Genomic DNA, 16,775 nt, shown 5'->3' on the forward strand with positions numbered 1-16,775 from the left:
ACTGTAAACTCTCCTTCCAGACTCATATTAAACATCTCCAATCCAAAATCAAATCTAGAATCGGCTTTCTATTTCGCAACAAATCCTCCTTCACTCACACCTCAAAACTTACCCTAGTAAAACTGGCTATCCTACCGATCCTCGATTTCGGCGATGTCATCTACAAAATAGCTTCCAACACTCTACTCAGCATACTGGATGCAGTCTATCACAGTGCCATCCGTTTTGTTACCAAATCACCTTATACCACCCACCACTGCGACCTGTATGCTCTAGTCGGCTGGCCCTCGCTACATATTCGTCGCCAGACCCACTGGCTCCAGGTGATCTATAAGTCTATGCTAGGTAAAGCTCCTCCTTATCTCAGTTCACTGGTCATAACAACACCCACCCATAGCACACGTTCCAGCAGGTATATCTCACTGATCATCCCCAAAGCCAACACCTCGTTTGGCTGCCTTTCCTTCCAGTTCTCTGCTGCCAGCGACTGGAACGAATTGCAAAAATTGCTGAAGTCGGAGACTTATTTCCCTCACCAACTTTAAACATGTACATACTGTACATAGTCCATCTGTAAATAGCCCACCCAATCTACCTACCTCATCCCCATACTGTTTTTATTTTATGTACTTTTCTGCTCTTTTGCACACCAGTATCTCTACTTGCACATCATCATCTGCTCATTTATCACTCCAGTGTTAATCTGCTAAATTGTAATTATTTGCTCCTATGGCCTATTTATTGCCTACCTCCTCATGCCTTTTGCACACACTGTATATAGACTTTTTTCTACTGTGTCATTGACTGTTATTGTGTTATTGGCTTGTTTATTGTTTACTCCATCTGTAACTCTGTTGTTGTCTGTGTCACACTGCTTTGCTTTATCTTGGCCAGGTTGCAGTTGCAAATGAGAAATTGTTCTCAACTAGCCTACCTGGTTAAATAAAGGTGAAATAAATAAAAAAACAGCCTCAACATGGCCAGAAACAAAGGACTTTCTTCTGAAACTCGTCAGTCTGTTCTTGTTCTGAGAAATGAAGGCTACTCCATGCGAGAAATTGCCAAGAAACTGAAGATCTCGTACAACTCTGTACTGGGGCGGCAGGTAGCCTAGTGGTTAGAGCATTAGACTAGTAACCAAAAGGTTGCAAGATCGAATCCCCGAGCTGACAAGCTAAAAATCTGTCCTAGGCCTTCATTGAAAATAAGAATTTATTCTTAATTTACTTGCCTAGTTAAATAAAGGTATAAAATAAAACTCCCTTCACAGAACAGCGCTAACTGTCTCTAACCAGAATAGAAAGAGGAGTGGGAGGCCCTGGTGCACAACTGAGCAAGAAGACAGGTACATTAGTGTCTAGTTTGAGAAACAGACGCCTCACAAGTCCTCAACTGGCAGCTTCATTAAATAGTACCCACAAAACACTATTCTCAACCTCAGCAGTAAAGAGTAACGAGATGATGCATGCTGGCCTTCTTGAGTTGTGTTTGGATCCCAAAGAACATTCGTGGGATGCAGAACAAATGAAAAGATGCGGGAGGAGTGCTTGACGCCATCTGTCATGATGGAGGCAATGTGATGGTCTGGGGGTGCTTTGGGGGTGGTAAAGTGGGATAATTGTACAGGGTAAAAGGTATCTTGAAGAAGGAAGACTATCACTCCATTTTGCAACGCCATGTGGAATGCGCTTAATTAGAGGCAATTTCCTCCTACAACAGGACAATGACCCAAAGTACAGCTACAAACTATGCAATAACTTTTTTGGGAAGAACAGTCAGCTGGTATTCTGTCTGTAATGGAGTAGCCAGCACAGTCACTGGATCTCAACTCTATTGAGCTGTTGTGGGAGCAGCTTGTCCGTATGGTACTTAAGAAGTGCCCATCAAGCAATCCAATTTGTGGGAGGTGCTTCAGGAAGCATGGGGTGAAATCTCTTCAGATTACTTCAACAAATTGACAACTAGAATGGCAAAGGTCTGCAAGGCTGTAATTGCTGCAAATGGAGGATTCTTTGACGAAAGCCAAGTTTGAAGGACACAATAATTATTTCAATAAAAAATCATTATTTATAACCTTGTCAACATCTTGACTATATTTCCTATTCATTTTGCGACTCATTTCATGTATGTTTTCATGGAAAACAAGGACATTTCTAAGTGACCCCAAAGCTTTGAACTGTAGTGTATTTTGAGCTGTTTTAAAAACGATATACTAGGCCTATTCGAGGAGAAAAGCATCGCTCAAACCTCTTGCCTGCTGAATGAATATAACATGGACTACAAGTTTGAATGGCGAGAGCGACATGTAGCCTAGCTCTGGTGGGATGTGATTACATAGGCTAAATTGATACCTTGCTGCACTGATGCATTGCAAACGTAAAAAACAGGCCGAGAGAAATTAATGAATTGATTCACACAACGAACCCATAGACCTGTCAGCGTCAGTGGCAGTGTCAGTGGTAGTGTTCCAGGTAGATGGGTTTGATTTTTGCATCTGTTAACCAGTTTTGAATAAATAATTGACTGATTGTGACTCAATGATATTTCACAACGGGTGTGAACCTGCGTCATAAACAAGATGTGTTCTCTTATTTTATTTCTTCCTAGTTATTTGGACAAAAATAATGGACTTGGTGAGAAAGGGCCTTTACTGAAAATGGGCCTTTTACAAGATTAAATCATGACCGGAGCATTTGATTCTTATTAAAGAGAGAGTCCACACAGGCTACTTTGGAAAACATTCTGAATGGACATATAGGCCTATAGAGATAATCAGCGAACTCACACACGCACTCCCCAGTAAAAGGACCCGTCAATCAAAGCCACCAGAGTATGTCAGACACAAGCAAATATTTATCCTTTCCTTAAAACATATTAAAAAACCTAGGCCTACCGTTGGCTTTCTGAAAGTAGGGTATAAGATAATAGACAAGCAAAGTATAAAGGGGAAACATCTCTATGTACATTTCATCTTCATACTATCACAATCATTAAAATAGAAGCGAACACACACAACATATTCATATCCTATATATTGTTGGTTAGGCTATACATTTAATGAAAGATTCCACATCAAATTATACCATGCCAGGTTGGACAGGATTGGTGCATTGTCCATTTGACACATTAGTGCATTATAGGCTTCAGAGCCAGAACAACCTTGTCGACTGCTGTTGCATAATTAATGAATAGTCAGACATATCCACCCTTTTTTTTAAAATACACATTTATTTAATAGTAAGCAATGAAAATGTGTGTTGTATAAAAGAAAGTCCACATATCATTTTTTTTTTTTACTATAGTAAAAATGGCACTCAGGTGCCATAGCCAATAGGCTAGCACTTCTACACCCACATGCATCTAGCGGATTCGCTGCTCGAGCGTCGAACGACAGTTAGAAGAAAGAAATGTAGACCGACTAAATTAGCAAAACAATTGCTTATAATCCTTAGTAAACACTCCCGCTATTAGTTCAAGTTTATCTTCCTGAAAATGAAGTAAATACAAATAAATAAATGAATGTAGGCCTATTTAAACGTTTCTTTTATTTTCTTGGCGGTCTTCATCCATAACTGTCAGTTTTTCAATTACCATCACAGCCCTAATTGAATGTGTCAACAGTTGAGTACATAGGTGAGCTTTAGATGTATTTATTTTTTGGTCTGGAGAACTTGAGTTTTAGACTAGCCTAGCTATAGTGAATAGTCTGATTTGTACTGTGAAACATGGACAGCGGTAGCCCTGTCTCTGACTTCCAGCACTCTTAGGATGTTTGCCACTTCCCTTTTCTCCCCTGCCTGTTTCAAGTGACTTGCCGGAGCTGTGATGTAAGCAGACAACTCTGTGAATGACCTCAGTGGCCAGGATTCCAGAGCAACAGGCACCAGTGTTCCAACGTCACTGCGTTCCAATGCTGAAATAACTCTATAAAAATGCAGACTGGCTGATCCCAGTGTAACCATAAGCAAAGTAAACTACATTTTGAGTAAAGTCATTATAAAATAAAAAAATGTAATAGCCTAGGTGACATTCTCGCTTAAGTTGGTTGATGGCTGAAGAACTGTGATTCTGGGGAATAATTAGACTTTTATGCTATTTAGCCTTTTTTGTTAAATGAGTAGCTACCCCATGTTTAGCCCAGCGTTTCCCAAACTCGGTGCACGTTTTGGTTTTTGCCCGAACACTACACAGCTGAATCAAATTATCAAAACGTAAGGATTTGGGTAAAAAACAAAACGTCCACCCCTTGGGGTCCCAAGGACTGAGTTTGGCCCCAGTGTAATGGGCAGAATGGCAAGGTATGGTAGAACGATTATGCCTTTTAGTTCTTGCATGTGGACTGAGCTGCCAAATGTAGTTCTATTTAGGCTGAAAGACTGGTTGTCATGGCTGCCTCTCATAGGGCACTCAGGGTCACCGTAGCAGCTGTCTACAATTTCTTCAATTAGGCTAGTAAACACTCAGAACAAGAACAATTACAATTTCCAGTTATGGGAACACATGTTGTTAAAGTAGCCTAGATTTCAGATTCTAGGCCTATGCGTTTAGTTTGTGTAACTCCATCCAATTGCCGTCCCTGAATCTCAAACAGCACCATATGGATTAGGATTAGTTAGTAAGGATTTGTGGTGCCCTGCCTAAATCCTTTGGAAAAGTGCATTAACCAGAGAAAGGGTATTGTGCATAAGCCTATTAAAGATTGACTGAAGACCGAGGAAAGGGTTTATCTGTTAGTAACTGATATTGACAGGAATATTCATCCATTCTCATATTCAATTCATCCAAACCTCATTTGAGGAAGAACGTATAGGCTTTGAAGTGAATTACTACAGTAACATCTAGCTGTAGTTTAGGCTTAACACAGATTTATTTTAGAATCCCTCTCTTCTAACAATGCATTGTTTTGTTATTTACCTACCCAACTTATCGGTTTAAACAATGGTTTAAATCAAGGGAATGAAACTGAACTCGTAAACCAATCACATTTCTGCCAGCTTGTTGTCTGTAGTTTGTCCTCAGTAATTCACATGTTGTCCAAAGAGGAGCTATTTGCCCATATGGCCTTCTGTTTTTAGACAGAGTTGTATTCCTATTCATAGAAGACCAGTGGTCGATGAACTCCCTGAGTATGAATGCAGAAAAGGGCAGGTATCTACAGATCCTCCACCCTTTCCTTCGACACAGACTAGTTGGCTGCAAGACAACATTCTGGGATTACAGGCGTTACCTGAAAACACAGGAAGTCCCCATCCTGTTTTTGATCTAATTCCAGGTCTTTGAAGGATAAGCTTAAATGTTTTTGTCTTAGTTCTGATATCAAATGAACATAGCCTACAGTAAGTTGGCCTATACCTTGGCAGCATTGCACATTTCCGAGATAAATCCACCATTTGCTTCTGAATCACCTTTTCTTTGTCCTCCATCGGTGTCAATGCAAGTGAAAACTCAAAGGTTCCGGTTTGTCAAACACCACACAGAGTGCTGTCTGCGTCAATGATAGATGTCATGTGGCTATGCGGGTGTAGGTCATTAGGGTTTGACTGAGGTAAAAATGTTATGAAAGATCCCTCCCTCTATGTAAAGCTGCAACGTGAGCAGTGTTTAGGGTGAAGTGTACAAGAGAAGCGTTAGTATCCCAGGATCTACCTAATCAAACTACTGCATGGAAGCCTCAATCCTTTGCCCTGATTCATCTCACAGTTCCAAAGGTGTTTGAAACAGACAGGAGAGATGAAATGGCCATTCATTCAATATAGCCTGTCGTATAAATTAATCATCCAGTCAGTTATTACATTTTGTCTTTAACAATGACTGAATAACTGTCTACCCACTTACACTCTCCATTCTGTGCATTCAATGCATTTCAATTAAAAACAACCTCCTGGTATCCTAGAACCTAAGCTGTCATATTGCTGCAATATGGATATACAATTGATATATATGATATTGGTACACCTGCTGGTCAAAAGTAGTGCATTATAAAATGTATAAGGTGCCATACTGCCACTTGGGACCTGAGGCCTGCTAAGGTTGAATCAGGGTAGCATTTGACATGTTAGTCAATTAGCAGATGCTCGTATCCAGAGCGTCTTAGTTAGTGAACTCATCTGAAGACGGCTAGGTGGGGCAACCACATATCTCAGTCATACTAAAGTACATTTTTCCTCAATCAAGTAGTTATCAGCAAAGTCACTGCTAGTAGGGCCACCACACAATATGTCACAAAATACATTTCTATCTAGGTCTACATTACCGGTCAAAAGTTTTAACACCTACTCATTCAAGGGTTTTTCTTTGATTCTACAATCAATCAATCAAATTTATTCATAATGCCCTTTTTACATCAGCCGATGTCACAAAGTGCTGTACAGAAACCCAACCTAAAACCCCAAACAGCAAGCAATGCAGATGCAGATGTAGAAGCACGGTGGCTAGGAAAAACCCCCTAGAAATACAGGAACCTAGGAAGAAACCTAGAGAGGAACCAGGCTCGGAGGGGTGGCTAGTCGTCTTGCCGGGTGGAGATTATAACAGAGCATGGCCAAGATGTTCAAACGTTCATAGATGACCAGCAGGGTCAGATAATAATAATCTCAGTGGTTGTAGAGGGTGCAACAGGTCAGCACCTCAGGAGAAAATGTCAGTTGGATTTTCAAAGCCCATCATTAGTGAAGACATCAAAACTATGAAATAACACACATGGAATCATGTAGTAACCAAAAAAAGTGTTAAACAAATCCAAATATATTTGGGATTCTTCAAATTATTTCATTGAATTGAATCAAGACTGAATCCCCGAGCTGACAAGGTAGAAATCTGTCGTTCTGCCCCTGAACAAGGCAGTTAACCCACCGTTCCTAGACCGTCATTGTGAATAAGAACGTGTTCTTAACTGACTTGCTTCGTTAAATAAAGGTTAAAAAAAATGCTGACTACCGATTTTGTTATGAAAACTTGAAATCGGCCCTAATTAATCGGCCATTCCGATTAATCGGTTGACCTCTAATCCTACTACTGATGAAAGAAACTCATAGCTAAGAATACATCCACATCTTCCTTTTCCACTACTTTGTGCATGTTTTGTTGAAAAAATTACAAGCCCAGGCACTGCTAAATATTATGACATGATATAATCCGCCTGGAAACATTTCCTCTTTGTGAGTTATTTACGCTGACTGTTTCATTCTAAGCATAAAATTACTGATAATGTTTTTTCAATTACACATCACCCCTCGGTGCTCTGCAAGGCGAAGGAGGCTTGCCAAGACCGAGTGAGGCAGAAATAAATGGCTGTTGAAAATCCTGCTTAAGGGTCAGGAGTGCAGGGAAGGGTGGCTCAATTCAGTTTGTTCAGTAGCAGCAGGCAACTTGGCAACTGAAGCGCTTAAGGATATTTGGCAGTGTATTAGAGCACCATCTGATCGTATGGTAGGAGCCTGTTCAACAAGGCCAGGTGATAAGCTGCAGACAGCCGTAGAGGTTTTCTGATCAAATCAAATGTATTTATGAAGCCCATCTTACATCAGCTGATATCTCAAAGTGCTGTACAGAAACCCAGCCTAAAACCCCAAACAGCGAGCAATGCAGGTGTAGAAGCAATAGATTCATATTGAATTGAGCCTGTGGTAGTCTGCCTTGTCTCTTTCAGCTTATTCACACATGACACACCATACAGGGATGTATAAGCCTAGTGTCTACATGGAGGATTGGATCTGTCATCTTGTGACCTAATCTGTTTAGGGCCAGAGGATCCCTATCATCAAAAAATGTTTTCAGTACCCTGTCCTTGTCAAGTCACCATCCCATTTGAAATACAAATTTGTCTGAACCACTTATTTCTTTGTCCCCTCGTCCTGCCGCGCATTACAAATTGCTGAATATAAAATTGTATTTGATTACATAATATAGTTCTAACATTTATTGGTAGACCGCTAAAATGCTAGATATGAACCTCACACCATGGTTGTGCTTCATTGTGAGGATAGAACCCCTCCTCTCTAGGAGAGAGGAGACATGGTTCATTGGTCATCTTCAACAAAGGAGAGAAATGCTCCCTGAACTGGAAGATCAGTCCTCTCTCCATTGCCAAGGTCAGTGCTGCAAAAGTTGTGCTATCTAGAAACAAGAGGAAAACACAGCTGAATAGCACCATAATGGGTTTGAAATGTGTTTTTTTTTGTGCGTGCAGAAGAGTGATGGGGAGATTAGGGGCTCGATTCAATCCGTATCGCAGAAGTTCAGCACTACAGCTTGATTACACATTTAAAGGCAATGATCCAGCGTTCCCGGGAAACGCTGCATATGTCAGCTCAATCTGAAATGACCTTTACATTTCAATCGCGCTATAGCACTGAACTTCCGCGACATGGATTGAATCGAGTCCTAAGCCTACGTCTAGCATTGTATGACCAACCACCTTACAGTTGCTCGGCAGAGCGGAGGAGGAAATGGAAAGTTCCCTGTTTTCATCCGTCCCACCCCAGCTTGCTGCATGTGGCAGCCATGCTGTCATGAGGGGGTTGGGATGGGGGACAGAGGCAGGATATCCCCTCTGAAACAAAACAAGAAACTAATCTGTGCTGTTCAAAAATAAATGTTTGTCTATTTCAGGCTTTTGTCCCCCTGGTGAGTGGAAAAACACATGGGTTAGGAACTAAGGCTGCTCATGTGTTAAGAGGATGACTTCAGCTAGTTTTGTGTACCAATTGAGTTTTCTCAGACCACTTTTTATTTTTTGATTTGTTGTCCCTTCTGTGTAGGCTAGCTGTTGAATTCCAGTGGTGGGATAATCATTATACGCAACTATTTAGGGTTATTATAACAGCATCAAGCCATTTTCCCTCTCATGAAGGGAAATAATTGAACGACTCTTGGCTGGTTGTGGTGTCAAATACCATAACCCTGCAACATTGAACACTGCCAGACACAGTTCCCAAGTCGTTATAGTTCTGCCCGCCAGCTCCAGACAGAGGCTGTCTCCCAAATGGCAACCTATTTCCTTATATAGTGCATTAAATAGGGAATAGAGTGCCATTTGGCACACAGACGCCGTAGTATTTTGAGGGGAACTTTTCAAGACCTTGTCCCCATAAACTTAGTGTCCTATAAAATCAGTTTTTTTTTCTGGTTTTGTTTTTCCAGGTTTATGATTTATTTAGTTGATTTCCTACTAAGTTCAGTACATCTTTGAAATCTGTTTTAATGTCTGGATTCTGTGATTCCACATATTTTATAGGGCCCTGTAAACCCCCCCTCCTTCCTCCCTTCATGGTCTGATTTATTGCCCTCTTAATGGCAAAGTGCTATTTTTAGATCAGGGGGATGTTCATGCTCTCTTATGTCCTGAGTCCAGTCCTGATTTCCGCCAGGACAGGGACAAATAAAGACGACAAAGTGGCCATTGGAAAAAGCCATTCCGGAGGCCCAATGTCATTTTTCCTGTGCTCGGGATCGGAGACACTATGTTCCCATACGTCACAGTGGCAGCTGCCAGAGCCTCCGGAAGACGAGTTATGGGACTGGAATAGTAAGTCAGTCTGTAACCGTTATCAGGCAACAACTGTCAACAGAACAGGTTGCTGTCTCTCACTAGAGATTCTCACGCTACCCCTCTGTCCCTCACTCTCTCTCTCTCTCGCTTCCATTCTATTAACTTCCTGCCACTGCTCTTATACCCATTTTTAGAGGGGTTATTTTTATGCCTGCCATTTTTATGCCTGCCATTGTCATTGCCCTGTGGTGTTGAGCATTGGGGGTGAATGCTTTCTCTCACTCATATTCCAGGTGTTGGTAGTAATGAGGTTCAAATGTGTGCTGTCCAAACCAAAGGCCATCTGAACACTTGCCATTACAGATATCTTGCTCGATTGGTTATGTCTGGGGTGAGCTCTACTAACTTGAAAAGATGATGTGATGCTTCTTTGTGCTTAGATTTTCACATCCTTTGCCAGCCTATGCAAATTGAGTGACTCTCCATGGAAATGAATTCAACGTGAATAGAAGTGCTTGTAGCCTATGTGTAAGGGAAAGGGGGCTACCTAGTCAGTTGTACACCTTAATGCGTTCCACTGAAATGTGTTTTCCGCACTTAACCCAACCTCTGAATTGCGGGGGGGGGCGGGCTCCATAATCGAAATCCACATCTTCGACGCTCGGATAACAGTGGGTTAACGGCCTTGCTCAGGGGCAGAACGACAGATATTTATTTACCTTGTCAGCTCGGGGATTCGATCCAGCAACCTTTCTGTTACTGGCCCAATGCTCTAGGCTATTAGAAAGTGATTAGCTATTAAGGTAGGTGTTTGATGATCTTTAGGCCTATACAGTGCCTTGCGAAAGTATTCGGCCCCCTTGAACTTGTATTTTTTTGTGAAGAATCAACAACAAGTGGGACACAATCATGAAGTGGAACGACATTTATTGGATATTTCAAACTTTTTTAACAAATCAAAAACTGAAAAATTGGGCTGAATCCAATCGAGAATCTGTGGAAAGAACTGAAAACTGCTGTTAACAAATGCTCTCCATCCAACCTCACTGAGCTCGAGCTGTTTTGCAAGGAGGAATGGGAAAAAATGTCAGTCTCTCGATGTGCAAAACTGATAGAGACATACCCCAAGCGACTTACAGCTGTAATCGCAGCAAAAGGTGGCGCTACAAAGTATTAACTTAAGGGGGCTGAATAATTTTGCACGCCCAATTTTTCAGTTTTTGATTTGTTAAAAAAGTTTGAAATATCCAATAAATGTCGTTCCACTTCATGATTGTGTCCCACTTGTTGTTGATTCTTCACAAAAAAATACAGTTTTATATCTTTATGTTTGAAAAAGTTCGCAAAGTTCAAGGGGGCCGAATACTTTCGCAAGGCACTGTATATACACTGTGCACAAAGCATTATGCTCTTTCCATAACAGACTGACTAGGTGACCTCAAATCAAACTATTTGTCACATGCGCCAAATACATCAAGTGTAGACCTTACCATGGAATGCTTACTTACAAGCCCTTAACCAACAGTGCAGTTCAAGAAGAGTTTAAGAAAATGTTTACCAAATAAACTAAAGTACAAAAATAAGTAACACAATAACAAAACAATAAAGAGGCTATGTACAGGGGGTAACGAGTCAGTGTACGGGGTTACAGGTTAGTTGAGGTAATTTATACATACAGTGGGGCAAAAAAGTATTTAGTCAGCCACCAATTGTGCAAGTTCTCCCACTTAAAAAGATGAGAGGCCTGTAATTTTCATCATAGGTACACTTCAACTATGACAGACAAAATGAGGAAAAAAAATCCAGAAAATCACATTGTAGGATTTTTAATGAATTTATTTGCAAATTATGGTGGAAAATAAGTATTTGGTCAATAACAAAAGTTTATCTCAATACTTTGTTATATACCCTTTGTTGGCAATGAAAGAGGTCAAACGTTTTCTGTAAGCCTTCACAAGGTTTTCACACACTGTTGCTGGTATTTTGGCCCATTCCTCCATGCAGATCTCCTGTATAGCAGTGATGTTTTGGGGCTGTTGCTGGGCAACACGGACTTTCAACTCTCTCCAAAGATTTTCAATGGGGTTGAGATCTGGAGACTGGCTAGGCCACTCCAGGACCTTGAAATGCTTCTTACAAAGCCACTCCTTCGTTGCCCGGGCGGTGTGTTTGGGATCATTGTCATGCTGAAAGACCCAGCCACGTTTCATCTTCAATGCCCTTGCTGATGGAAGGAGGTTTTCGCTCAAAATCTCACGATACATGGCCCCATTCATTCTTTCCTTTACACGGATCAGTCGTCCTGGTCCCTTTGCAGAAAAACAGCCCCAAAGCATGATGTTTCCACCCCCATGCTTCACAGTAGGTATGGTGTTCTTTGGATGCAACTCAGCATTCTTTGTCCTCCAAACACGACGTGTTGAGATTTTACTAAAAAGTTATATTTTGGTTTCATCTGACCATATGACATTCTCCCAATCTTCTTCTGGATCATCCAAATGCTCTCTAGCAAACTTCAGACTGGCCTGGACATGTACTGGCTTAAGCAGGGGGACATGTCTGGCACTGCAGGATTTGAGTCCCTGGCGGCGTAGTGTGTTACTGATGGTAGGCTTTGTTACTTTGGTCCCAGCTCTCTGCAGGTCATTCACTAGGTCCCTCCCCCGTGTGGTTCTGGGATTTTTGCTCACCGTTCTTGTGATCATTTTGACCCCACGGGGTGAGATCTTGCGTGGAGCCCCAGGCCGAGGGAGATTATCAGTGATCTTGTATGTCCAATTATTTCCTAATAATTGCTCCCACAGTTGATTTCTTCAAACCAAGCTGCTTACCTATTGCAGATTCAGTCTTCCCAGCCTGGTGCAGGTCTACAATTTAGTTTCTGGTGTCCTTTGACAGCTCTTTGGTCTTGGCCATAGTGGAGTTTGGAGTGTGACTGTTTGAGGTTGTGGACAGGTGTCTTTTGTACTGATAACAAGTTCAAACAGGTGCCATTAATACAGGTAACGAGTAGAGGACAGAGGAGCCTCTTAAAGAAGAAGTTACAGGTCTGTGAGAGCCAGAAATCTTGCTTGTTTGTAGGTGACCAAATACTTATTTTCCACAATAATTTGCAAATCAATTGAAAACAATCTATGATTTGGGTGACTGGAGTCTGACAATTTTATGTACTTTCCTCTCACACCGCCTATTATATAGGTCCTGGATGGCAGGAAGCTTGGCCCTTAAAGCTTAAAGCCACTTCAATTGGAAGCATTGGAGTCAACACGGGCCAGCATCCCTGTGGAATGCTTTAGTCACCTTGTAGAGGTGACGAATTAAGGCAGTTCTGGGGTTAAAAGGGTGTGCAACTAAATATTAGGAAGGTGTTCCTAATGTTTTGTCCACTCAGTGTATGTATGTGTGTGTCGCTCGCTCGCTCGCTCTCTCTCGCTCTCTCTCGCTCTCTCTCGCTCTCTCTCTCTCGCTCTCTCTCTCTCGCTCTCTCTCGCTCTCTCTCTCTCTCTCTCTCTCTCTCTTATGAACAAAATAATAAATGCAACATGTAAGGTGTTTGTCCTATGAGCTAAAATAAAATTAATGGCGCAGCAGTCTAAGGCACTGCATCTCAGTGCTAGTGGCGTCACTTCAGACACTGGTTCGATTCCAGGCTGTATCACAACCGGCCATAATTGGGAGTCCCATAAGGCGGCGCACAATTGGCCCAGTGTCGTACGGCTTTGGCCGCGGTAGGCCGTCATTGCAAATAAGAATTTGTTCTTAACTGACTTGCCTAGTTAAATAAAGGTTAAATAAAATCCCAGAAATGTTCCATACGCACTAAAAGCTTATTTCTCTCAAATGTTGTGCACAATTATGTTTACATCCCTGTTAGTGAGCATTTCTCCTGCTGGGGACAATAAACGGCCACTCTAAAATGTGCAGTTTCGTCACACAACACAATGTCACAGATGTCTCAAGTTTTGAGGGAGCTTGCAATTGGCAGAGCTGTTGCCAGAGAATTGAATGTTAATTTCTCTACCATAAGCTGCCTCCAATGTCGTTTTAGAGAATTTGGTAGTACGTCCAACCGGCCTCACAACCTCAGACCATGTGTATGGTGTTGTGTGGGCGAGCGGTTTGCTAATGTCAACTGAGAACCTCACCGCCACAATGGGGTAATGGTATGGCAGGCGCAAGCTATGGACAACGAACACAATTTATCGATGCCAATTTATATATACCAGAGGACCGTGACGAGATCCTGAGGCCCTTTGTGAGGTACATTTAATTTTTTAAGGTATCTGTGACCAATCTGCATTCCCAGTCATGTGAAAATCCATAGATTAGGGACTGATTTCTTCAGTAAAATCTTTTAAATTGTTGCATGTAGCATTTATTTTTGTGTTCAGTATATATATTTACTTAGGAACATTGCTGCTTTGGTAGCAAAGGCCATGAATAAAATATCCCAAAAATACCAAACTGTTCTCCAGCTCATTCCACCTATATACTGTATATTTGCAGTCCTGTTGTTCAAAGCTGTTTCTACAGGATAGTCTCAGACCATCACTGTCAGGGAAGGAGGGGCTGTAACACCACAGGAGTATCTGACAAAGAGGCTGCTGGGTCCTCCCCCCTCAAGTACACAGGAAGCAGTGATGAGGAAATTGTCCATCTCTTACCACTGACTCTTTAAATTCTCACATTCACACTTTGAACACATCCCTGGTGGGACTCCCCTGCTCTGCATCTTAGGCTGTTGGTTTCTCAGCACAGCAGTCAGCACTGACCTAGATGTGATGAATAATGGTGACTGTTGCTCAGCTTTGCCACCTGGTTACTGCCTTATTGCACGACACAAGCATGTGGGTCACATGGACTCCGTGCCCCGACCCTATTCCCTATATGGTGCGCTCCTTTTGACAAGGGCACATAAGGCTCTGGTCAAAAGTAGTGCACAAAGGAAATAGTGAGCCATTTGAGACAGCCATGCTTTTCTTTCTTTTAAAACTAAAGCAGTCTTGCTGTGGTGGTTTTCAAGTTGCGCTGGATCCTGCCATCCCTGCCCCTGATAGTGATGCGCACTCTAATAAGCCCTGATGACCAAGGCAAAATGAGGTGCTATGGCCTGTAGCCAGCATAGCCCCCAGTGGGACAACTCTCCCATTTCCTCTCTGATCACAGAGGACTGGGGCCCAGTTAGGGCACCGCATTTAAGAGGACCCATGCATATTTATGACACCGTGCCATTCCGTTAGAGCAGCCTCCATGTTTTCTGAGGGAAAAAAATACAATTATTTTTTATTGTTTGACATAAACGACTGTAAAAACACCAGCAAATACATTTTGAAAATCTCTTCCAAAGTATTCCCACACATAATAGAGATGTACAGTATGTGATCATATACAAATGTAAGCAAGGTTTGAAATTATTATGTTTTAGTCAAATCTGATATCTGTTTGGGCTTCTTGCGGTCAATTTGCAGTCAAAATGTTTTGTAATTACGTTCCATCCTCCTGACCATCCGCTCAACAAGAAATCTGCCAATTTTTCTTTCATTTAATTTTCAGGACCACTTCACTGTGGAATTGCCAGTGCTACACTTTTCACTCTCAACTTGATGAGCATGTGGTTGTATGTGGTTCTTCAGCAGCCATTGACAGACTGTCCTCATCATGCCTACTGTTATGTCCCCGGTGTTAATGGCACCCCCTCTGTGTGACGTGACAATCCATTCATTTAGTCTAAATTACTTACGAAGTCTCCTCTTAATTTTTTTTCTAACTCTCAAGTGTTGCGTTGGTTATTTGCGCCAGACAACTGAAAACCCCTCTGGAGGTTTTCTTTACACTTACATTTTAAATGTGTGATGGACTCCAGTGAATGGCAGAAGAAAAACATTTAAATTCTTTTTTTTGTAGCACAGAGATTGCAGAAATATGTTGCTTGCTTATTTATTCTGTCTAGACTGTTGCGTTAATATTGTAAGTTACACAATGTACATTTTAATGGCACATCCAATGATTTGAGAAATCTCGCCAAGCCCTTGAGTGTTTGACGTCTATGAACAGTTCATACGATCATCATGGGGCCGTAATGACGATAAACAGTCCTTTCTATTTTTTTAACGAGCACAAAGACCGGTCTAAAAATAATAATAACCGTAACTGTTTATACGGAAAACCACAACCTGAGGCCTACAGTATAGTAGCATCTGATTGGACAGGCCTTAAGGAAGCTTACTTATACGTCTGACACCCCACTTCCTCCCAGGAAGGCCACTATCAGCCAGTGAGCAAGATACTGAACTCGCAGACCTTCGATTTATTACTCAACTATAGTTGGAGTGGAACCTGTGGTCTACCTTTTTTATTAAAGAGATTTTCTACTCAAGGGTTTGGCGCATTACTACTACTCAAAGAAATGGTCGCTGTTGTAAGTTAAAAGATCTCACAGCTGTCAACCAACCATCAGGTTGAGCAGCCATTCGCTGGCTGTAATCTGTGTTTTTGCTCACGCAAGATTTGATCTACTGACTCATTGTTTGGATTTGATAATGAGTCTACCGAGAGAGTCTCCAGACCACAGCAGACATTTAAGTCAGAGACCTACTCAGTCTCAATTTGGCATGGGTGGTTCTTACCACTGGCACCATTACAGAAAACCCTGGCTGAAGCAGCTTTCCCAGTCCACTCCAGAGAAGCCACTGGACGGTTACGACTGGAGGATTTCTGCCAGGTTGGACAGTAGAGATCACAGTGCGCTGGAACCTATCCACTTCAGGGTGTTGAGTCTCCCCGGAAGGATGACCACCTCCAGCAGTACTACTGGACCTGCGGAGCAGCACAGTGGACAGGAGAGGCTGCGGTCACTGCGCTCCCTGATTCCCTACCACAGGTCTGTATCAGAGCCAGGGGCTGGCAGCAGTACAGACAAGACTGCAGTCAGGAAGGGGCTCTCAGACGGGGAGGATCAAAATGGCCCCTTTGTCCACGGCCTGTTCTCCTCTGTATCGCGGAGGATCAGTAGGATTCTCAACATCAAGGATGAGCTTGACCCTGAGAACCAAGTGCCTGGTAGGAGAGCGCTCCATCTCTCTCTGTGCGTGTGTGTGTGTGTGTGTGCAAGAGAGTAAGAGACCTTCCTTCTGAAGGCGCATCTCATTTGAGTTTACTCTACAGTTTATTTTGAGTGGTGTGTTTTATTTATTAAGTCCAATACATGACCGAAAGTGTTTTAAAAGGGTTTGCAATTATTTTGAAATTGAAATAGCCTAACTGCTGCACCAAGTAGGGCTGCACA

The 16,775-nt window shown here is 42.1% G+C and overlaps 1 protein-coding gene across 14 annotated transcripts in view; it reads left to right on the plus strand.

The window, feature by feature from the left end:
- The window catches only part of rasal2 (RAS protein activator like 2), an 83,499-nt gene that overhangs the window by 8,368 nt on the left and 58,356 nt on the right, over positions 1 to 16,775 (plus strand). For 4 of the 14 annotated variants that reach the window (XM_021589514.3, XM_021589517.3, XM_021589516.3 and 1 more), the window contains exon 1: positions 15,715 to 16,549. The exons of 8 other annotated variants lie outside the window; for them this stretch is intronic. In XM_021589514.3, the coding sequence (XP_021445189.2) occupies positions 16,030 to 16,549 (520 nt within the window). In that variant the 5' untranslated portion in view covers positions 15,715 to 16,029. Of the gene's footprint in view, positions 1 to 9,243; positions 9,527 to 15,714; positions 16,550 to 16,775 lie in introns of those variants that run through there. 2 more of the 14 variants (XM_021589519.3, XM_021589515.3) reach the window with 2 other exon arrangements.

This window comes from Oncorhynchus mykiss, chromosome 28, assembly GCF_057628025.1.
Source record: "Oncorhynchus mykiss isolate SJ-2025 chromosome 28, ASM5762802v1, whole genome shotgun sequence".
Classification (NCBI taxonomy): domain Eukaryota; kingdom Metazoa; phylum Chordata; class Actinopteri; order Salmoniformes; family Salmonidae; genus Oncorhynchus; species Oncorhynchus mykiss.